The sequence below is a fragment of the Arachis duranensis genome, chromosome 3 (assembly GCF_000817695.3).
Source record: "Arachis duranensis cultivar V14167 chromosome 3, aradu.V14167.gnm2.J7QH, whole genome shotgun sequence".
Lineage (NCBI taxonomy): Eukaryota > Viridiplantae > Streptophyta > Magnoliopsida > Fabales > Fabaceae > Arachis > Arachis duranensis.
The window spans coordinates 126,847,762-126,871,992 of record NC_029774.3 but is presented as its reverse complement, the minus strand read 5'-3'; the positions used below and the strand labels follow the sequence as shown (position 1 = coordinate 126,871,992).

Genomic DNA, 24,231 nt, shown 5'->3' with positions numbered 1-24,231 from the left:
TATCCCCCTTACTGATGCATGGGTCCATTATATTACAAGCAAGAATAATAATAATTTTGATGAGAGAACAACTTTGCTTAATTAGGTGATGACTTTTTTATTCAACGGACCTTCTCCTACTCACTATATATATAATCTTGTTGATGATAAAAATAAATATACTGTGTGTGATCTGTGATGAGGGATCGGGTCCACTTTGGCTTTGGCATCATCCTGGAATCTCCTTTACCAGTTATGGAATATAATAATAATAATAATAATAATAATAATAATAAACATTTAATTAATATGTTTTTAAAAATATATATTTGAAGTTGCTATTAATAAATTTTTTATTTTAATAAATACATTAAAAAATATAATTAAAATTTTAATAAATATCTATAGAATACATGTGAACTAAACCTTAATGATAATAATAGTAATAAAGTACCTTCAAATATCAAGTACATTATCTGTTAATAAAGAGGGGGAAATAGTACTACAATTACACTAAGCCCTCTCCCTTGTTTCTTTACTTGTTTTTCAAACATTTGGGCCACTTATACCATAAAATAATGAAAATGCATGCATGTCAATAATCAATAATAATATTCCTTTCTTTCAATGTGAACAAAGCCTGCCACTTAAGCAATTGAATTTCAAGACACACACAAACACCGAGCATATGCTTGCAGATGAAGAACCACAACCTTTCGTTGGACCCACCAAACCACATGTTTATAATCTAGTACCTCTCGAATTAAAAAAATAAATAAATCATCTAATCAAAGAGATAATCGTATTCAATTATTGATAACTATTGGATACTGGTTTTAAAGAAAAAACATGGGAAATTGTTCATGTGTTGAGGAACTAACACTAATTAGCTGGGAACCATGGTGCTTGAAATGGCAGAGCTTTGAAGACCAATAATGATTGGATTTTGATTCTTGTGATCAAGCCCTATACCGCAACCCAAGGAAAATCTTGAGGAGTGACTTGATCAACTTGGCTTTTTAAGATTTGTTGTTGGCCATTATAGTCTTCTTTCTTTCTTTCTTTCTTTCTTTTTTTCCCTTTTATTTTTATGGTGAAAATTTCTTTTCTTCTATATATATAATATTAAAGTAAACATTATTCCTTATGGAATATTTTTCTTTATGGGACTTTTGTGCTTTCAAATTGCAAAGAAAAGTGCATGCCCACATATTCTAGTGATTGTTCTTTGCATATCCTTGTGACATTATATTATTAATCTCACATTAAATTGCTTTTATCCTTTTCTTTCCTTTTCCTTTTTTTTTACCACAAGACTCATAATAATCATCATGTTTTTGGTGAAATTCTCCACTTGAAGGAATAAAGCTTTACATATATGTCTTATTAGTTATTATACATGACATGTTGATGGATGATAACTGATGATAAGGCTAATTTGTGCTTAGCTATGACTTAAACCCAATAATAACCCCTTTATAGAACAATTTTTTTTTTGTTTGGTGGGGGTGGATGGGTTTGAAAATTCAAATTGTTAGGATAATCTAAGAAATGAAGACTTGTTGAATGTCTTGAACAGACACATGCTTTTATTGGTGTGGGTGTTGATTTGATAAGAGGGTGCATCTTTATCTCTTTGACATTGCTTGATTAGCTATGTTTCTTCTATAGCACACTTCATTTATATAGAATAAATATGAGGAAGCTCATTATGGGTCCAAAAATCTAATCCTAGATTCCTTGATTCCTCCATCCCTACAAGGAACAAAAAGAATCTGCCAATTGCATTAAAGACACACCCCTTCTTCATTAAAAAGAAAAAAAAAGGTTGTTAAAAAGGGGAAATCAAATTTGAAGGAAAAGAAAGATTGATTAGTTAAGGTTTACACTTTAATCACACCAACACAAGAGAAATGTAATTATTTTTTCATGATAATAATTTCACCCCCACCAATTATTGTCACCGTTTTTTCAATTTATTTTTTCAAAATTACATATTTATTTAATTCTCATTTTTTACCTGAAAGTTGCACCCATTATTCATCATGGTGGGGTCTAGCCAATTCTATGGGGGAATCTCCCATAGAGAAAGAGAGGGGAAGTGGGAAAACAGCAAGATAAAAACAAACCTTACACTTTTCCTCTTTTCTCTCCTTTTAAGACTCAAATATTGAGCTGTTTTCCTTTCTTTGTTTTTGCTGTACCAGAGATTCTTACTGTATTTTTTTATTTAAAAGTATTTTTTTTACATTATAAAAAATTTGAATGATTCGATTTGAAAATATGTGATTATCTCTTCTAATAGAATTTTTCTAAATCCAAATTCGAAACTATTAAAAAACAAATCAGTCATACTACATATATATAAAAAATCAACCACTAAATTATTTATTCGTATATAATACATATTAAAACACAAAATACATATTGAAAATAAGTTAAATAATACATATATTTATATCAAATACATATTAGCTAATTTTTTGTATATATTTAATATTTTTTATAGTCAATAAACGGGCCTATCTACTATTTGACAATTTGGCATCGGTAGAAAATAGTTAAAATTCAAAAAATAAGAGGAAAAAAAATGAAAAAAGAAGAAGAGAAAAATGTGTATGAAAATGGAATGAGTGAGGGAAGAGAAAGAGGTGATGGCATATATTCCGCCAACATAACCCCACTCATGCTTCCTGATATGAGAATGAGATCATGGGACATAACAACTACTCCAATTTATATATAAGATCATATAGGATTCATACATAGCTAAAAAAGGATTCATTCATTCATTGAAAACTGAAAAGTCTCTCTTGTGTTTGCTTACATTACATGTTACAGTGTAACTCTTTCTTTCCTAAAAGAAGCAACAAACAATGGAAAATGTGCAAAGTAGCATGCACTTGATTCTCTCAACTGATGCAAAGCCAAGGCTCAAATGGACTCCTGAACTTCACCAAAGATTCATTGAGGCAATTAATCAGCTTGGAGGTTCAGAAAGTGAGTGTATACTGTATAGTACAAACTACAAAACAATACCTTTCTATTTTAGTATTTTTGAGTTAGGCTAATGTGTCTGTATTATAATTTTCTGTGCATGTGGCAGAAGCAACACCAAAGAGTCTTATGAGGGTGATGGGGATTCCTGGACTCACTTTGTACCATCTCAAGAGCCATTTACAGGCATTTCCCTTTCTTCTTCTTGCTTTCACTCATTCCAAATATCATGGACTTCTTTTTTTTTTTTTTACCAACATATTTTCTGTGTTTTTCTGGTCATTGCAGAAATATAGACTTGGGAAAAGCCAACCCCAACTTGAAATCTGTTCTGGCAACAACAAACATGAAGGTAACTTGGTTATGGTTTCTCAGTTATTATAACTTGTTCCCATGAATGATCATTTTTCCCATTTGGTGCAGATTGCAGAGAGATGAAGAACAGTGAAGGTCCTTGTAGCAGCAGGGAAGAAAGTATTGGGACACAGAATGAGATGACTGAGTAATAATTATAATAGTTAGAAAATTGATCAAACTAGTTGAATGCTTTTGTAATTGGTATTAAAAATTTCATTGATCAAATGTTGTGTTCAACAGAAGCATGCAAATTGCTGAGGCTCTCCAAATGCAAATGGAAGTGCAGAAGAAACTTTATGAGCAAATTGAGGTAGGTAGCTAAATTAAAATTGAAGCATAACAAAGGATATGTTAAAGATCAATTTGGATAATGTTTTTTCAGGTGCAGAGACATTTGCAGCTTAAGATTGAAGCACAAGGGAAGTACTTGCAATCAGTACTACACAAGGCACAAGAAACACTTGCAGGAATGATCAACAATGGCAGCCCGGGATCTCCTCCGATTTCGGAACTGACAGAAACAAGAGGAGGGTTCAGTTGGAGCTGTGGGCAGAGGAAACAGAACAGAGGAACCATGTGTTCACTTGAAATTGAAAGTTCTTTGACATCTTCTGAAAGTTCAATGGATCAAAGGCCTAATAGTACTAACACTACTAATACTGCTTCACTTGAATTGTTGCCACTCTTTAAAGAATCTAAGGAACAGGAAGATGAATCTATTATTGGGAGAAAGAGGAGTTCAAGCTGCTGTGTTGATCAGCCATCAAAGATGAGCAGATCTGAATTAGTGTCAGATATCATTGACTTGAATTCAGAACAAATAGATTTAAATTGCAGTTCAAGCTTCTGGGAACAATGAGCATCACATATAAAAGAAGAAGAAAATATTTGTTTATAAACTTATGTATATTTTATATAATGAAAACTAAGAAAGCAAAAAAAAAAAAAATTGACTGTATATCTATCTGGTCATGAAAAAGTTATAATATACATATATGGTCATATATTGTGTGACACATCTCTTTCACTATTCCTTCTCTTGTGTTGCTGATATTGGGCCATAGTGCAACAAATTTCTACTGTGACAACATGGTACCTTGCTTCTTTAAAATAAATTATATTATATTATTATGCTTTTGAGGTTTCTCAAGACCCTACCGGAATATCTATCAGTTGGTGACATCAAACTATAGAGCATGATTCTGTTGTGACCCTAGTTTTACCAGCATGAAAAAATGTACCAGGAGGAGATTGATGGGTAGGACACACTTAGGGTGTGTTTGGCAACCACATTCAAAGAGAAGAAGTACGTTTAGATATCTTGAAAGCTGCAATTTTTGGTTTGGCAAATTTTTTATTCATGAACGCAGAAGTGATTTTGCATTCAAAACCACGTTTTCAAGAAGCAACAATTTTAAGCTTCTGCAAATATATTAAAAAATAAGAGTAATAAGAGTACTAAAAATATACTATATAAAAAATATCATAAAAATTTTTTTGATTTATTTCAATTACTACCAAGATAAATATTTAATTTTTTTATTATTCTTAGTACTCTCTAAAATTTATATTTTGTTAGTTTTAATTAAAAGTATATTTTGCCAATTTTTATATATTATTTTTATTTTAGTGTATAAATATTAATTTTATTATAGAATTAATTAATAAGATCTATTCAAATATCTAAATTAAAATAATATACAAAAATGATTTAAGTTGATGTCTATTTTAGTAATTTTGTATCTAAAAGTGATTTTAAATAGTGTAATCCAAACAACATTTATTTTACTATAATCCATTTTGATATAAATATTGCCAAACATAAATCACTTTAACACAAACTTACTTTTCATCAAAATCAAGTTTGCAAAATCAATTTTATTCAAACTCCCGTTTGCAAACTGTAATCCAAACACACACTTAGTAGTTATAATAACTTTTAGGTGTCAAACCTATGAAATTTTTATTTCTTTAAATTGAAAAAGATTGCTTAACAGTGTAAGGATTTTTTCATTATCCAGAGAAAAAGGAAAAGAGAAAAAAAAGAAAAAGAAAAAGATAGTTCAAATAAAAATGAGTAGTGATTTTTCCTTAAGTGATTGGCATCACTGTCTAAGATAAAAAAATGTTCTTACCCATTGAATTCTTGTTTAAATAATAATTTAGTCTTACTCCTAGGTTTGGTCTATTAGTAGGTCGCTTGACCGAAAAATCTTCCTAACTAATTAATTAGTCTTTCACTCTTTTATGTGACATATTCTTTATAACGGTGATAGATCTCAATTATAATGAAGCAAACAACATCTTTTATCGTCCATTAGGGTTTAAGGTAAGCTATAACATCACTCGGTCGTGTAAAGCAATGGATAGTTCAATTGGTTCTTGCCTCGTGTAGGCATCATGAGTTGATAATAAGTTAAGGAAATAGCAGCCACTTTTGTTGGGTAGGGCACAAGCACTTGTCCATTAGCTGCAATCATCAAACTTCGCCATGTACTAAAGAAAGATATTAAATTTCATCATTGGACAAAATTATAGGTCGACTATTTAGATTGTGTTGGATCAATTTTGAGAAGTAGATTTTGAAATCCGATCCGTTGCTCGCCAAAAATAGAATCTAATAAAACCTAAATTAGTTTGGTTTTGATCGGTTTTCAATTTAAATTAAACTATATGAGCAGTTTTATTTAAGTCAATTTATATTTAAATACACTTAATTTTAAGGACTTTTGTTTTACAACATCCTTGGCAAATGCATAGCTTGAAGTTTAACTACACACATATATATGAACGAATAATGCAACTATTATTGTGTTCCCTTTCCCATTGACATTGTTGCTGGGAATTGAAAATCAAAATCTTCACTTCTCAGCATCCCATGACGGTTATCTGTATATTCATCATTCTCACTATACTCAGGTGCATCAGAAGATAAGCAGAGGATCACATACATTACTATCACTATTATTTTCATATTTGTGTTCTGTTTTGGTGAAGTTGGGTTTCGTCTGAAAGGAGAGATAGCTAATTAGAAAGGCTTGTCTTTAGGAGCCTCTTTGCATTTTGTTATTTTGGATATGCAGTATGTGAAGAACAAAATTATTATTTTAATAAAAAAAAGAGATGGATTTAAAGCATAATAATTATACCATGACAAGAAAGTATTGAGTTATCATCAAATTAAAGAGTTGGCAATGAATATTTTAAGAAATTAATTAAAAACAATAATGATGATGCATGTATATTGCATAGTTTAGATATTTAAAAAGTAGTGGTTGTAATAAAAATATAGATATGATATTTGTAATCATCACCGTCTTACTCTTCATATATAGTGTGTGTATTATCTATTATGTATAGTGCACACGCAGTGCACAGGACTTAAGAATCAAGTAGTGCAAAGAAGTTGGTTGAGCAACAATTATAAAAGAGTGTGTGTATATAATAACCAAGTGTGCGCATTTGTCAGAATGAGAGAGTGTAACTAAGCGAGTTAGGGAGTGTAATACTTTAATACACTTTTAGTAAGTGCGTGTTATATTTTATACCCATATAAAAAATATTCATTAGAAGAGATTTCTTACACGTTCAAATCTTATTATCATTTAAATTTAATCAAATAGGTTTAATAATAACAAAAATCACTCTCGTTAAAAAAGCATATAATACACATCCAAAACTTTAAATAAATATTATTTCTCATTTCGCGCTCTAATATAGAAAAACCATTCATATCTCATACTCAAAATCGTAACAAAAAATTTTGAAAATTTTCTCAAAATTTCTCAAAAATCTTTTAAATTCTATGCGAAAACTACAAAAAAAAAACCAGTACTGCATTTGAGATCATCAACAAAAAATATAGAAAAAAAACAACAAAAATTTCTCAAGATACTGACAAAATTATTTGTTAATTATGTTCAGTTTTTTCTTTCGCATTTCTTGTATTTCTACTAGTTTGGTTTAGGGTTTAATGGATTGAGTTCATTTATTTAATAAATCGAATTTCTCTGATTCAATTTTTTCTTATTTTTTTCTATAACTAAGACATCGAATAAAAATGTAGTAGTTGTGCTGCATCTTAATTGAACCTCAACAGCGATAAAAACACAAATAAACCGAAATTTAGACGCAAATAAACTGAAATTTATTCTATAAACACCTAAACTATTTACCACAACACAATTACAAAAACTAATTTAAAAAAATAAAAAGTGACTATTCAATAAAACATAACAAAAATAAAAAATTAATCCTCATTTTTATCAAAGAGGAAAATATTATATGAGTAAAACATAAATGAGTCGAAATTTATTTTACTAAACACCAAAACTTCTATCATATACGTCATATCCTCTCCAGGATAATTCATATCCTGTGCATGATAAAGGCTAGAGCTTGACTGAATCATTAATCCACCATCTAAAAGGTTCAACAGCAAAAGGTTTCATTAAGTAATTTCAGTTCATTTTTCAATTTAATTGAGGTTCGTTTAGTTTTGTTTCGCTTGAATTTGATGAACTTATTTAATTAGTTATAGTTCTGATATTTGTCAACTGTATACACTTGAATAATTTATAATCAGATGCAATTATCCTTATGGTATATGTGTTGGTTGTGATTTTCTTATCACTCATTAGTCATTACTCTAATTGTGTTTTGTCAAGAAATATGTTTAGTACTTGGTAACTATTTTTGTTCTCTTCTTTAATGAATGTTAGGATATAAAGGTTTTTTTTCCTTGTAACATTTCGCTAATATCTTTATTAGTTCTAATTTTCTCTGGTGTCATCATTAAGTAATTTCGGTTTATTTCTTAGTTTATTTAAAATTCATTTGGATTTAGAAATAAATTCAATATGTTTTTGTTGATAATTGAGTATTTTTTACTGCTTGTTCAAATCTGAACTAATTTCAATTCATTTTTGAATTAACTAAGATTCACTTGATGCTGTTATTAAATATTGACCAAATTTTTTATTCCTTCCAGCAAAATAACAAAGAAGGCCATCCCAAAAAAAGATAAGCCACTACGATGTAAGCATATACAAATTAAATCAATTCTATTTTTGTATTATAAATATATCATATAATATAATTTTTCAAATTCTTGCAGAAAGTTCACGATTTGAGATGCTCAATAAGAAGAAAGATATCGACCAGAAAATGAGATTTGGTGCACTAAGACATATCCCATTATTAAATGTCTCACACAAGCTCTCGAAGGAATTGATACTTTCCTTCAAACTCTATAAAGGATTCTTGGAGATGCGCTATGAGAAATATTATTATAACAATACTATTGTGTAATAACAAATGAATCGAAAATTGTACATTCTATAAATTGAGAAACTCCTGCATTTTATTCAAATTCAAATTCATAGACAACACTAATTTTAATAAGGGAAAATAAAATTATTCATTATCGCTTTATTCAATTGCATTAGATTCCATTCAATTTGTCTTGAAAGTTATCCCAACCTTTGGGACAAATTGTTCATGGACGACACAACTAGACTACAAATGAACCGAAATATTATTATAACAACACCATTATGTAATAATAAATGAACTGAAAATTGTGCATTTTATAAATTCAAAAACTCATGCATTATATCCAAATTTAAATTCATAAACAACACTGATTTTAGCAAAAAAGATATCACTTTATTCAATTGCATTAGATTTCATTACATTCAATTTGTCTTGAAAGTCATTCCAACATTTGGGACAAATTGTTCATCGACAACACTCCTAAACTGCAAATGTACCAAAATATTATTATTATAACAATACCATTGTGTAATAACAAATAAACCAAAAACTGTACATTCTATAAATTCAGAAATTGCTGCATTCTATCCAAATTCAAATTCATAAACAACACGAATTTTAGCAAAGAAGAATGAAATTATTCATTATCACTTTATTAAATTGCATTAGATTCTATTCAATTCAAAATTGTTGAAGAATGAAAATAGATAAAATTAAGAACGATCCAAACATTGTTCACTTGATTCTATTCAAAAGAATAATTCAAGTCACCTTTATTCATTTAATTTGAACTTAAATCATTCATTATTTTAAAATATGCAAAACCTAAACGATATTAATTATATTGTTCAATTTCAAAAAAACAAATAATGCAAATCGAAAATCTGAAGAGAGAGAATAAAATTCTAGAAGAATACAAGGAAATCAAAGAAAAAACGAAAATCTGAAAAAAAAAAAAAGAAAATCAGAAATAGAAAATTCAGAGAAAAAAAAAATTTACGTTGAAGAGGAACAAACAAAAAAAGATTTACATTAAAAATTTATTATAAGTGATACATAATTCTAAATCACTTGATTCAACTTGGTTAGTGAAATCAATTGAATAGAAAGCATTTCTAATAAACAATTGTTATAATTTTTTTCTTATAAGTGAGAGTTTGTAATTTTTTACAGTCATAATATTCTTAAAATTTAGTTCCACGTGTTAATCTTGCAAGGGATTCCCCTTGCCATCGACGGCATCGTGATGGCTATGAAATCTATGGCTACAGGCTACATTGGCCGCAGCGGTCATGCTAATTTTCATGCTTTCAGCGAGATGCTTTCTTCAACATTTGCCAAAATTTATAACGTGGTTGAAGTATCTCTACCTCAATTAGTACACATACCCTCTGTTGATAGGGTCTCAGTATAAATCTAGTGAGACATATCCATGTTCTAACAATAATGGTGAGTGTTCAGTTGTAGAATTTTTTAAATTTATTTTTTTATTTATTCATTTATTCGCTATATACTATATTATTTTCAAAAAATATGAACTAACTATTGAAATTTTCACATATTTTTCATTAAAACTCTATACAAAATTTTTTTGTTTCATTTGTTTATTTAAATAAGTATCTAAAAATTTAAATATTTTATTGTACATATAACAATCTATTCTACGATGGATTAGTGATGATCTACCGAGTTGGAAATAACATGAGAAATAATAATAATAATAATAATAATAATAATAATAATAATAATAAATCTCCCTCATAAATCCCATTAGTCATCTTCTTCTACGATTAGCACAGCATTTTGGACCTTGACGAAGCTCAAGTTTCTGCCACAAACAAAGCATCTGCCTAGGATCTTGGTAATGTGCAACCACATAGCCATCCTTGCAACCCACATTATAGACTCTGCTTTCTTTCTCGTACCGAACTTCTAGCCCTCCCTTCTTCATCTCTGATATCCATATTCCCATTGCCACGTCTTCTAGTTTGAACATCTGTTTTCCACATATAACAATATAAATGTTTATATTCATAACACACTTTATGTTATAATTATTATTATTATGGATTACCTTTAATTGGCCTTGCGTGTATTTCTTGTACACCATGCTTGCTATGTCATGTGAGACCACATACCCCGGACCGTGTGCCCATGGAGGATATGTTTCTTCACTCCATTCCTTAAAAACAAACTTGTTAGTGTAAAACACCGTCACATCATTCTTAATGAAGAGCAGTTTTGTATGTCTCTACCTCCCGGCTGATGTACCATTTACTATCAGCACTTCGATGAGGTCGAGAATCTGAATTGATGAGTCCATACAGCAAGCCATGATCCACATTGATCCGATACAAATTGTCCAGAACTTGATCCACACGAACAAATGAATCATCGTCTGTCTTCATCACAAACCTTGCTGAAACAATCTCTGTCTGTCAAAGACAAGAGCCTGATTGTAAGGCACAGACAGGAATGAAGGAATATCCAAGTTGAAGGAAAGAACAAAACATTACCCCAAAAATGCAGATTGCTAAAGTTTTCCATGAGATGATGCTATAGTAGTCAACAAATGGCATTAGCTGAATGTCACCATAGGTTTGTGATTCTTTCCACAGTTCTTCATTTACAATTTGGTTCTTATGCTGTATAAAAGGCATATTATATGTACGTTAGATACATTAATTTTGTGAAACAGAAGAAGTATATTACTAGTAGTGCCTACCAAACCAACGAAGAAGCGCACGGCCGCGGTTTGATTGGATCGAATTGCATTGTACTGCATCCATGTTCTTCTAACAGCCATCCTACGCTCAAAATTGTTAGCTGTAGAGAAAACACCAATGAAGAGATCCAATGGGGTATTGGAAGATATAGGAGTAGATTTCAGTGATTCTATATCAGCAATATGCTCTGAATCCTCTGATGTAGGAAGACCACTGGCAAGGACAGAAATTAACTCAACATCTCCTGAAATTCTCATCTCACTCACAAGCCATGGCTCCAAAGTCTGAAACTATGTTAGTCAATCATACAAGGCTTCAATGCTTAATTTGAGAATAAGGTAAGAGTCAAAGGAAGTACTTGGCGAAAAGCGAATGAAGTTATGTGTTTTCCATCAACAGTCATTTGGATTCCCTCTGATCCAACTCTAATAGTTGCAACAAATGGATCGCCTTGCTTAAAAGGAAAATATTTTCTGTTTTTCAGTTGTTCCTCTTTTGGTGCTGAAAGTTTCCTGGAAGTGTGGGACTGCATGCCATTGCCCTCCATGTTCTTTCCCACAATCTTATTGCACTGCTCCAACTCATCAACTGACAAAACAAAGAGTAATTTTCGACAAGGCTGTGTTTGGTAAGTGTTTTAGGACATAAAATACAAAGACATCAAGGCAATAACAAAATTAAGATAGAAAACTTGTGTCTAAGTCTCAGAAATTTAGAAATTTGTTTGTTCTCTTCAATCAGACGTGTTTTTCTGAGATAATAACCAAACCAGTAGTAATCATTCATTGGGGGATTAAACTTTCAATAATCGATAACATAATCACGAGGAAGTGTTTAATTTCAATTATAATTAATTCATAGTGATGTTGAAACAGATAACAAGAATATAGCATTTTTTCCTCACCTTTCTTAGCATTTTCAGGAGTAGGAGAAGGGCAACGTTCCTCTGCACCCCAATCTTGATCTTTTGTCCAAGTATTCTGAACAATCACAGGATCTTGGGTGATCTTATCGCCATGGAGCCTAACATTGTAATGCAAAACAATTGGAGGATCAGGTTCTCCGGCAAGGGGTTCTCCAGTCAAGTCGATCCGAAAATCGCCTAGTAGCCCTTTGGGAACGCCAATAACAGATATGGAAGAACCTTGTGTGAGGCCACAAGGAAACCTCAGCTTGTAACTACCACTACCAAGTTCTGTGGAATTCATATTGTTAAGAAAATAAGGACATTGTTTCTCCTTCAATCTCAAACTCTCATTCCTATAACCTTCCCTTTGTTCTTCTAATAAGCAAACAAGACTATTCCATGCACCTTTAGCTTCTTTAACAGCTTCCACAGCATTAGGCAATCCCTTAGTATGATCAAGCAAGTGTTTTAACTTGTTCCATGTCTGCATAGTTTGTTGCTCTTGTTTGGTGAAATTGTTCATGGAAAAGAGGCTAGATACTACAATGTCTGAAGGAACAACTTGAGAATCATTGTTTGGACTCTGAACAGGTGCAACCATAGGATCAACCCACTTTATAGGATCGGTTTTGTTGTTCAAAGAAACAGGAACCAGAGTAAGATATGTTGCCCCGTTAGGATACTTCATGAAACTGTATCTAAGGAGCAAAACCATGAACAACATGAACAATGATGCTATCACAATCCTGCCATACCACTTCTTCATTTTTTTTAATGATCCTATGAATAATGAAGTTGCTGAAGTGAAATATCCTATGCTTTAACAGTACGCTAGAACTAGAAACTAATAAAGAATGAAATTAATTGGTGAAAAATACAAAATAGTAAAAAATCACTCCACCAAATATCAGTGAGCTTTGAGATATCCACCATAATAGTTACTAGGAAAGAATATAATATAATATTTCCATGCTGGAGCTGACCTGTATATAGAGAATAACAGAAAATAGGTCATTAAAAAGCCGGCATTCATATATATGCATAAAATAACTCAATTACAAACGGCAACGGAAACAAACAAATAAACAAAATGATATAAGATGATTATTAGGGGTAAGTAAAATCATTCTCTAGCAGTAAATGGTTTCTTAGTAACAAAATATTCAAACGAACAACAAATAATAAGATTAACAAAAGAGGTTAGCTATATTGGCTAGCAGTCAAAGGGTCCCCTGTAAAACGCCATTTGGTCAACATAGCTAAACAGATATCATATATACATCAGAATTGATTATTTTTTTATATCAATTAGCTATTAATATTTAAAAATATGGGATAAAATATATTACTAGATTACTAAACTAAAAAAATTAAGTTGATGGATAAGTAAGGTCAAAAACAATAAATTCTGATTACCGGTAATATTTTTTTAATTTATGGTTTATTCAACATTAATAATAATCACCGATACCTATATTGAACTCTAAGCATTCCTATCTTACACTTAAATGACGATGCAGGATGAATCATAAACATAATTTCAGGATTAATTATAAAACCATATATATAAGGAATTACTGAAAAGTTGCAAAGATCATAAAAACGTAGAATAATAATTCTCACGTATCTTATCATTTATAAAAGAACACGGAAGGAGAACAAAAAAGCAGCAGCAGCAGGAGGCAAGAGCAGCATATAAAAGCAGGGAGGGGAAGAGAGAGCGCGCAAAGTGGAAGAGTAAGAAGTAATTAATATAATAATCATGAAGAAGTGCTTAATTACCTGGTGATGGGATTTTCTCGAGAAAATGTATGTAAGGAGGAAACAAGTGCTGATCAGTGTTGGTTTTCATAGGCTTCGAGGCTTTCAAGTTTCAATTCAAAGCAGTTCCACACGGAATAAAGAAAAAACAGCAGCCAAAAGAAAAGTAAACAACGTAACTTTAATATAATCTATTCATAAACTATTTTTTTTAAAAACAAAGAAGAAGAAGAAAGTCGGACATTGAGCTTTTTGGTTCGTTGAGAACATAACATGTGTGACTGTGTGAGAGGATAGCTTAATTGCTTTGAAATTTGAAGTTTGAATGGTGCTACAGCGTGAAAAGAAAACTCATATGTGATATGTGAAGCCTTATAGTCTAAGTCAACTAATAGTATTGTAATTTTACTATTAATTTTTAATTTAAATTTAAAAATTAATAAAAAAATTATTTTAGAAAATATTGTTGAGTTGACATATGGCGGCACCTGAATGGACTGCCACAAACAACGAACAAAGAACGGAATTCCGCCCTAACTTTTTCTTTTTGACCTTGTTGCCTTTTCTACGCCATTCCTTAAGATAATCAACTTATCATACTAGTTCTTTGTCAAGTAATATAACTCCTCTCATGAGAGCATTAAGATTCTACATAGATGAAAATTTTTATGAAGCAACGTAGTAGTGGAGTTTCTTCTTCATTTTGGATTATTAGTAATTGTTTTTTTCTTTTTTGTATGAGACTACTACTTTACAACTTTATATGTAAAAATTGTTTTATTTTACAAAGTTTCACTTTAAATGATATCAAGTTTTGTTAAGAAAACGATTTTATATAACAGAAATACGAGAAAGAATCTTCTCTAAAATTAACACTTCGATAAAAGAAAAAGGGGGTGGAGGGAGGGAGAGGGATGATTTATATATATTTACAATTAACTTTATTTTTTGAGATAATTGTTATAAGAATCGATCAGAGTTTATAATTAAGTAAAGCATAATAATTAGACGATGAACTGTAAACTCTTATAAAAATGATAATGTAATGACAAATTATTCAGCTTTGTTATTTAATAGTAACAATAATTAAGAAATTTGAGGGAAAAGTCTTTAATTTGCTCTGCCATAATTAAAAGAGAGTTTTAATTTTTCAGAATCAGTGACTTGGTCATGCCGTCCATTATTATTCATACATTCTATTAGCTTTCCTACGAAGCAAATTAAAAGCGTAGTGGTTTAATGATTTTGTTGGTGGAAATTAAAGGAGAGATAGAAAGAGTTTTATGGTGGTCACATGAAGTATATATCAAGGTATCAACCTCCAATAACCAAAAGCCTTTCCCAGTAGCTTTTTCATCTTTTCATGTATTGGTTATTTGGTTTTGCAATTTTCTGTTTCGGTAGTTAGGAAGCGCAAATCGTGATTAGTTCGCCTGCTTTCATCACCTATATATGCATAAGAAAACATATGTTAATTACTGCTTTATCATTAACAGTCAGCAATTAAAATTGCAAGAAAATGTTAAATTAATAATTACCTATTATAATTTTATTACCAGCTAACTGTTCATAGTGCAGCCTGCAGAGAAATATAGTTAATAATTTCATCGTCAATATAATACTAGCTTAATGGTATTCTGTGTCCATTTAAATTTGTATGAAGGGAACAAAAGTTCATTTCCTAAAAGTTGATGCACTATGTCGACTGTCGAGTAAATGGTCATAGTGTTTCATAAAATTTGAGAAATTATTTTGACTATTTACTTTCATTATGTCGCAAATTTTTACGTTAAGAACCCAAAAATTAAAACTGATATTAAATTTATGTTGACATTTTTTTTGGTATTAAATTCATGTTGACTTTATTCCTAGGAATAGACTTTTTTTTGTCACGGGTCAAGGCTGACAGAGCAGAGCAGCCCGGAAAGCAACATGTGACCCACCCGACCCGATACCTAATCATCGAATCACCCTTCCTCGGTTCCTCCCCCTGACCCAGGTATCATTCGCCACCGCGTCGCCTTCAACGGTTGCTGTGATACCTAGCTCCAATGGCCTTAGCAATTGGATGAAACAATACGCTGCCGACGACCGTTACGCAATACTCCTGATTTCTTCTTTTTTTTCAGTAATTCCTGATATTGAAAAGAAGTAGCAGGTTTTCAAGAAAAAAAAAAAAGAAAAGAAGATAGCAAGAATACTACAGGCCCTTCTGAAAAAATATTATATTACAATATATACTCTCTGTGGATTCGTCGAAGCATTTGTTTTCTTGGTCAGAGTCGAAGAATTTATTGTCGTCATTGCCCAGTACATGGACAAGGCCTAAGCCCATAAAACCCCCAAGAAACATGCACCCAATTAAACCAGAGCCGAAGAGGAAAAGAGAGTATCAAAAGAGTAAAAAGTGGTCCGAGAGACTTATTAATTATAAAATATGGGCTGCAGTTTGGGAGGTTTTTATATTATTGATTTTGGACTCAATATCCAATGATGGATTAAACCCATTAGCCTCTTTTGTGACCTCTTTAATGCTCTCTACTCTCTAGGCTGTAAATAAAATCCACTCCAACATCTGCTTCAATCCCTGATATTCCAAATTTAATCAATCAGGCATTCTCCATCTAATTTTTACCTAGCTTTCAATAGGTAGTATTCAATTTACCAAAAATGAAATAAAATTAACAGTGAATTCATTTAAGGGAAAGTCTAGGGGCCAGCAATTCTATTGAATTTTAGTCAGTATCTAACCAGCAGAAAAAGGTGAGATATTGGATAAAATTTTACACCAATCTCACACCATCAAATCATCATTGATGGCTAACAATCACAAAAATTATTGTCCCCTAACATTGCTCTTCATTTAAATACGTATATTTTGTGTCTTTTATTTAGTAGAAAGGTTTGGTGGACTTGCGTTCTAGCAAGTCAATTTGAGAAGGACCTTTGAATCTTCTATTCATGTGTATCTGGCATATAGCAAACGATTGAAGCAAAACATCGCTTTGCTTGGACGGATCATGTTGTACGTTAATCAAAACTCAACACATACACGTGTCGGCAGGTTGATGGAGATTGACGTGTAAGCCTCGTGCTTCCGTGTTCATACATGCATGCATGTAATCTTTATTAAATTTTGTCCCATTTCCCATGAATTAAATCAAAATGAAGGTATATGCATGCTCTTAGTTTACTTTAATTTGACACATTAAATAAAACATAGAATACACGCCATTATTGATTATGAAAAGGGAATAACAATAATGCTAGTGATCTAGAATGGAGGGAACTGAATCTGGGAAGCACATTTGGCGTTGGGGAAGACAGGGCACTCAATGAAGCGTGAAGCAGATGCATCGACACACAGGTACACTTGGTACAGCTGGCTGTTCCCTGAGGAGTCCACGTTGCACTCTATGTATGGAGTGTACCCTACTCCTTGCTTGATGGCTCCCTTTATGCTGCTCAAGCTGTAAGCATTCCCATTTGGCGCTATTCCTGCATTTGTAAGGGCTCTCAGGATATTGGCTCTCTGTTTCAGATTCAGAGCTGTTTGGAAGTAGTCATGTTGCTTCAACGTTGACTCTGAGCAAGTTCCATGCTTCTCCCATTCATGGCTCCAGAATTGTATCCCATTCCCACTTGGACATGCCAGTGTCGCCCAGTTTCTTTGTAAGCTGCTTGTCAGATCTGATACCAGAGATGGTTGAAAAGCATTGTTAGAGTCACAGTTAGAAGGGTAAGACCCATCATTGTTGTTAGGCCAGAGGCCATGAATGCCGAAATCTGCAGCGGGCTTCCCGCTTGTTGGGTAGCAGCAACTGCTCTTTGTGTCACAGTAAGATCCTGGCCACTGCAATATATAGAACAAAGTAGAAGAAATCAAAATCCTGTGAGACACACACAACTGCCAAGTACTGAAGCACCACAAGCTTCATCAACATCAATATCGACCCGTTAGATTCCATTCTTTAATTTGTTACTGTCTCTAAGGATAACAATAATGTTACTGCAACTTTTGATTAGAAGTTGAGGTTACTTCTAGGGAGTGGAGTGCAGAGTAGTTATGATTATGAGATGTGGAGAGTAGTGGTGGATTCTGATGAATTATTTATAGAGTAGGAATTCAAAGGTTAATATTTGAAAAGGTTTGGGATCAAGGACAGTATATGCTTCTCACGTATCTTAATCATCCAATGATAACTGTTTACGTGTGTAACTGTCACTGCACAATAATAACACTGCCATGTCGGTCCATATTATTTTCGTTTCACACTACTACTGCCAACATTACAACAAATATTTAATATAAAACAATTGAAATTATTAAAAATAAAATTATCCAAAATTTAATTAAAAAAATAAAATTAAAATTTAATAATTTTTTATAATTTATATTGAATTTATTTTAGCAACTTATTATAATGTTAGGTAAAATTAGTGGCTATAGTATTAATTTTTTAACATTTTTATTTTTACATTTTTTTTAATCTCCCTTAAAAAGATTATAGTAAGAGATTAAATTTGACAACGAACCCCACTTGAGAGATAAAACTGAGATGAACTATTTTTGTTTTATTTTAATTTATTTAATTTTCAAAAGCCAAATAATAGAGATGGGAATTGGGATTGCGTGGTATGGTTCTCCTTTGTTTATTACTCATATTTGTTTTTTTCCACATTCATATTTGGGACCAATAATAAATACTGTTAGTCTGCTAATAATGTATGCGTTTCAACTCAAATGTGTTCACATAGACAACCGTTGCTCTAATTAGAAGAGGATCGGAAATTTGATAGTGCACACTTTTGTGGGGTTATCCTTCTACATGCATTAGGTGTTTGTAAACGTCCATGTTTTTTATTTCAGTTTTGTTAGGTATACAATGATTTTTGTGAATAATGTAAATAATAGGTTTTAGAAATTTTTCAATAAAATAAAATGATATTCTACCCCAAATTACCTCATAAATCCTAACATTAGTATAACTATCCGCATACCTAGTGAATTAAACATTCAGTAATTATTAACTATACATGAGTAACCGAATTAAAAGAAATAATCATCTAATTAAGAATCGACATAATTATCTGCATACCTATTAAATTGAATATCCGACATATCTATTGTTTATATTGTTTAATATTCTCATTGTCTCTCCATACTTTTTTTTATTTATTTTGGTGAGATTATTTATGATATAAGATTATAAGTTTTTAACTAATTTCAAAAAGAGAAAAAGCACATATATACTTCAATCCTAGAATATTTTATTTTAACGATTTACTTTTTAAATGATAAAATGTGTAGCTTTAGTTTCGGAAAGACCAAAAAGGTTTTAACTTATAGGATTTTGGTTCCTAGAAGTTTTAACTAATTTTTTCTTTAAATATATGTGTATGGTCATTAATATTTTTTAATATTTATGATTGTGATGCAATGCAAAAATATTAAAATAATAAAAAATATTTATGATTGTGATGCAATACAAAAATATTAAACATAATAAAAAATACAAAATTTAGGTTAATTTACATGTTTAAAATAAATGAAAAGAGACGTTACATGATTGTGCTTTTTGAAATTTGCATACATGCATGTTCTCTTCTTTTAATTATTGTAATTCGTTTTACCTGAAATGAATTTCAATATTGTCACCTAAATCGTTTTAGGAAAATATATTAGTCCAATTTAGCAACGCTTATAACTACATAAAAAGAAAATATATTTCAAATCATTTATCATTCATTATTTTTAATATATTAATTTTAAATTTAGCAATGGAAAAATAAATTAGATTTATTTCTGAAATATCTAATAAAATATATTTCTAATAACTTGTTAACTCATGTTAGAATGCAATTAGAAAGAAAAAACAATTATAAATACTTTTAAGCCTGTATATTTCGTTCATTGAGCGTGTTTGAAAGGTTTTAACTCAATAATAATAATTATTATCCAATTAAATAACATAGATAGATATTTTTTATAAAATAAATTTAAATTCAGTTTTGTTAATAACAATAATAATAAATTATTCTATTTCATCATCACTCGCATAATTCTTATTCTCATCGTTTTTTTTTCTCAAAAATAGATGTATTTTATTTATTGATTGAAGCAAAATACAATGGGATCCATACTAAAACACATAACAAAAGAATGAAGATATTTCTAAAGTTCGCTAAAGTATGAATACAGCAACAAAACATGAATAAAAGAGAAAATAGATTAGAAAAAAGAAAGTGAATACAGAACTAAGAATTAGAAGATGACTCATTCACAAGCTTCAAATATGACTTCACTGTTGCTTCTGAAGAGATCAATTCTTGTTCAAAGATCATGTTGTTTCTGGATTTTCATATTTCCCAATCTCCAGCACAATGTTGCTAACAACACCAACTGTGATAACCCACCATGTCAAACTCTGAAGTGCTCAGATCTCTCTGACCAGACCGACCAAAAGAAAGGTAAGTTATTGTTGACAAAATTTATGGTGATGAGACTTTTATTCCATACCTCTTTTGCTTTCTCGCATAAGAATAGACAATGATTGATCGATTCTGTATCTTGTTGGTAGCGACGACATAATAGAAAAATGAAAGGGAAGCGCTGGTTGAGCAAGATAAGGACAGGGAGCTTCTCGTGCATACTTCTCCATAGGAAAATCTTTAACTTTGGAAGACGAGAAAGTCTCCACATTTGGCACCAGATTGCTTTACGTCAGAGAATTTCTGGGCAAAACTCTATTGAAGAGTGTTTGTTGAAATGATACACCACTTCATAGCCAGAGCTTGCCTCATATTTTCTGCTTCGAGTTGCATTCCATTGAAGTTTGTCTTCACCTTCTGAGATTGTAATTGATAGAATTTTCTGACTAATTTCAAGTAAGAATAGTTGGTTAATTAGATTCTGATTCCAGCTTTTATTGGGTAACATTAAATCTTTTACTCACATAATGTTGTGTCTCTGAATATCTGTGACAGCTGAAAGAGGGATTAGGAATGGATGATTGAGAGGGAGCTAAGGGTCAATGAAAATTTGAATGTTTTTGTCATTGCCAACCTATCAAATAAGCTGTTTTTCTAGAACTAAACGACCTTCTAGAACATTCCGTCATTCCCAAGAAGGTAAGTTATCCGCCTCTGCTTTTATGATAGAACTGTATTTATAGTATTTTTTTATAGACCATGGCTATAAGAGAATCTGGTTGGGTAGCTAGTTTCTAGCATTGTTTAGCGAGCAATGCCAGATTATGGGTTCGTAGGTCTTTAAATCCAATATCGCCTTCTTTTTTAAGCATTGACATAAGATCCTAACTCACCCAAGTCATTTTTCTTTCTGAACCTTTTTTATCCCACCAAAATTGAGATAAAATACTATGAATTTCTCTTATTAAAGAGTCAGAGAGTTTAAAACAAGACAAAAAGTCGCCTCTCCCACTGCTTTTATCAAAACGTGTTTGTCAACTGATGAAAGGAGTCTCCTTTTTTATCCTTGAACCCTCTTTCTTATTTTCTCTTTAATGAAACTGAAGGTTACTTTCTTAGAACATTGGATAACCGAGGGTAGTTCCAAGTATTTATCTTGGGCTTCTATATAGTTAATATGCAGTCTATCCGCCAAGTTCAATCGAACCTCTCTAGGAGTGTTATTGCTGAAAAATAAAGATGATTTATCCAAATTCACCTTTTGGCCACTCACATTCTCATAATTCAAAAGCAGCTCCATAATTCTGTCACAACTATCTTCATTCACCTTACAAAATAGAATTGAGTCATCTACAAAGAGAAGGTGATTCGTTGTTGGGCATCTTTGATTAATTTGAATACCTGAGGGGATACCATCTTGCTCTACCTTGTTCAGAAGGTAGGAAAAACCAAAAAATCTTCCGCACAAAATAGAAAAAGATAGAGATATATAGAGGGTCACCTTAACGGATACCTCTATTTGACTTGAAAAAATTATAGGGTTATCCTTCAACAACGACAGAGTAAGAAATAGTTGTCACCATTTCTTGTATCCAACCAATCTATCTTGAATCAAAACCAAGCTTCTCTAGTATAAATCATAGGAATTGTCACTCAGTTTTATCAAATGCTTTGTCCATATCAAGTTTCAAAACCATTTCATTCACCAAACCCTTCTTCTTAGTCTTCAAGTAGTTCATGAACTATAAGAATATTGACAAAAATTAGCTAGCCTTTCACAAATGCGCTCTTTGTTGGACTAATTTGACAATTCATGAAACTCTGGAGCAGTGGAGCCGATGAACCAATACTTTAAAAATAAATTTGTACACAATTGAAGAAAGGCTTATAGGTCTAACCTAGGCCATTACCTTTGTATCTGGGATCTTAGGAATTAGGTAAATGTGGGTGTGGTTGAAACTTTTTAATATTCGACCACTAACAAAAAAATCTTGGACTGCTTTAAAAACATCTTCCGCTATAATATTCCAATAAAATTGAAAGAATTTAAAAGTGAATCCGTCATCACTTGAGGCACTCTGGGATGGACATTAAAAATTACTCTTTTAACTTCTTCCGTTGAGGCTGGACGTAACAGTTTACAATTCATGACAGAAGTAACTTTAGTACAAAAATTTTCAAATAGATGGCCTTGATCAGTATTGTTAATTGAAGTGAACATTTCTTTAAAATATTCCTCGACAACCAAAACAATCTCTCTACAAGTAGTGGCATAACTTCTATCATTCTTTTTCCAATTTTTCAGGTTTTATTTCTCCAAATATGAGATTGGTAGGATTCTTATTCTCATCGTTCAACTACTTTAAATTTCTTATTTGTATATAAATACCATAATTCATACATTTTATATAGAATATGACAATTAAATTAATTTTTCTTATTTATTTAAATTTCACAAACAAAATTTAACCTCCAAAAAAATACAAATATGATTTTGTTTTAGGAGGAAAAATTCTTTTTGTACCATTATATATTTATTTATTTTAATTTCTCATAAATATCGTATAAAGCATAATATTAAGTTATTAACTATAGCCGAAGCAAGATTCACGTTTTTTAATATAAAAGATATGATAACATGATTATGGTATGTTTTATTATTAGATATATGTAGCGATTCATTGACCGAAGATGGATTCTTAAATGAATTTTAGATTTGGAACGAATTAGTTATTGGTCTGTTGGGTGAGAAATACTGTAAAAAAACTAAAAAAAAAATAGGATTTGATTTAAGAAAGGTTATAAATTAAAATAATTATCAATAGCAGACGAATTCTTATTTGTTGTTCTTTTATAATAATATTATTATTTGTTGTTTCTTTTACAATGATATTACCAAATTAATAGATTTTATTCTTAAATTAATTTAGCACCGTTGAGAGACAGAAGTTTGAATAAATAGATGAGAACAACTTCATTTAATGAATTAAATTTTTAAATGAATAAAATTGAGCCAAAATCATTTTAAATTGGAAAAAAAACCAGTTATATAATAAAAAATAAAAACTCTTACTCAAACTGAAAAAAAAAGGAAAAAAATGAGTGCAAAGTTTAATACTTTTAATTTAATTTAATTGGTTGGATGTTGTATCATACATGGTGTAGTACTTGGTGTCTTTCTTTATTATTCTCTTTTTTATAACTGTTGATATAGTTGTTCAATACAATTGTAAATGTAGCATTTCTCAAGATAGGAATAAATAAAAAATAGAGGAAAGAAAAAAGAAAGAGTAAACATATGTCTTCAAATACTAGTAAACATTATTTCAAATATTTTTTTAATTATTAATCACAATAGAAATTATTGCTCACATCTATAAATTATTAAATTTAATTAATTAGTATCTTAGAAATTTTGAATCAGAATACATCTTTGTTACTTCATATGATATTATTATTTGAATCACAGAGATATAGATCAATTTTATTTTAGATCATTTTTTATTTTATTAGATAAAAATCAAAGGCTAATATAAAACAAGAACATTAATGGACTCTAATAAATATAGAATATCCTAGTACATAAATAAATGCTTTAAATGGTAATACTTTAATATACAATACTTTAAATGCCAACAAAATCTTTTATTCTTAAATAATTAAATATAAAATATATGAGTATTTTTTATTTATTAAAATTAATTATTGCAAAAAAAATTTATAATATTAAAAAATTATATTAAAATAATATTTTAAACTATAACTAACATAAAACTATAAAATCATTAAAATTTATTT

The 24,231-nt window shown here is 30.6% G+C and overlaps 3 protein-coding genes across 4 annotated transcripts; 1 reads left to right on the top strand and 2 right to left on the bottom strand.

Annotated features, from left to right (window-relative positions):
- Nucleotides 1-2,734: 2,734 nt before the first annotated feature.
- Nucleotides 2,735-4,308, top strand: LOC107481210 (myb family transcription factor PHL8). Its single transcript, XM_016101432.3, has 6 exons — nucleotides 2,735-2,979; nucleotides 3,086-3,162; nucleotides 3,265-3,328; nucleotides 3,400-3,478; nucleotides 3,574-3,643; nucleotides 3,716-4,308. Exons 1-6 carry the CDS (start codon nucleotides 2,856-2,858, stop codon nucleotides 4,190-4,192), a joined length of 891 nt encoding a protein of 296 aa, XP_015956918.1. The 5' UTR covers nucleotides 2,735-2,855; the 3' UTR covers nucleotides 4,193-4,308.
- Nucleotides 4,309-10,258: 5,950 nt separating this feature from the next.
- LOC107481211 (beta-1,3-galactosyltransferase GALT1) lies at nucleotides 10,259-14,321 on the bottom strand. 2 transcript variants are annotated; one of them, XM_052258739.1, is made up of 9 exons: nucleotides 14,023-14,321; nucleotides 13,142-13,223; nucleotides 12,238-12,932; nucleotides 11,692-11,921; nucleotides 11,333-11,617; nucleotides 11,124-11,252; nucleotides 10,863-11,042; nucleotides 10,682-10,789; nucleotides 10,259-10,603 (listed from the first exon to the last, which is right to left on the bottom strand). In XM_052258739.1, the coding sequence occupies exons 1-9, from the start codon at nucleotides 14,090-14,092 to the stop codon at nucleotides 10,382-10,384; spliced, it is 2,001 nt and encodes a 666-aa protein (XP_052114699.1). In that variant the 5' UTR covers nucleotides 14,093-14,321; the 3' UTR covers nucleotides 10,259-10,381. The 2 variants fall into 2 exon arrangements, with proteins under 2 accessions (XP_052114699.1, XP_015956920.1); XM_016101434.3 differs by having other exon boundaries at nucleotides 12,238-13,223; nucleotides 14,023-14,090.
- Nucleotides 14,322-17,160: 2,839 nt separating this feature from the next.
- Nucleotides 17,161-18,101, bottom strand: LOC107481212 (ribonuclease 1-like). Its single transcript, XM_052258324.1, is given in 2 exon segments — nucleotides 17,161-17,866; nucleotides 17,868-18,101. Coding segments are annotated over 2 exon segments (693 nt in total). The 5' UTR covers nucleotides 17,970-18,101; the 3' UTR covers nucleotides 17,161-17,275.
- Nucleotides 18,102-24,231: the final 6,130 nt, after the last annotated feature.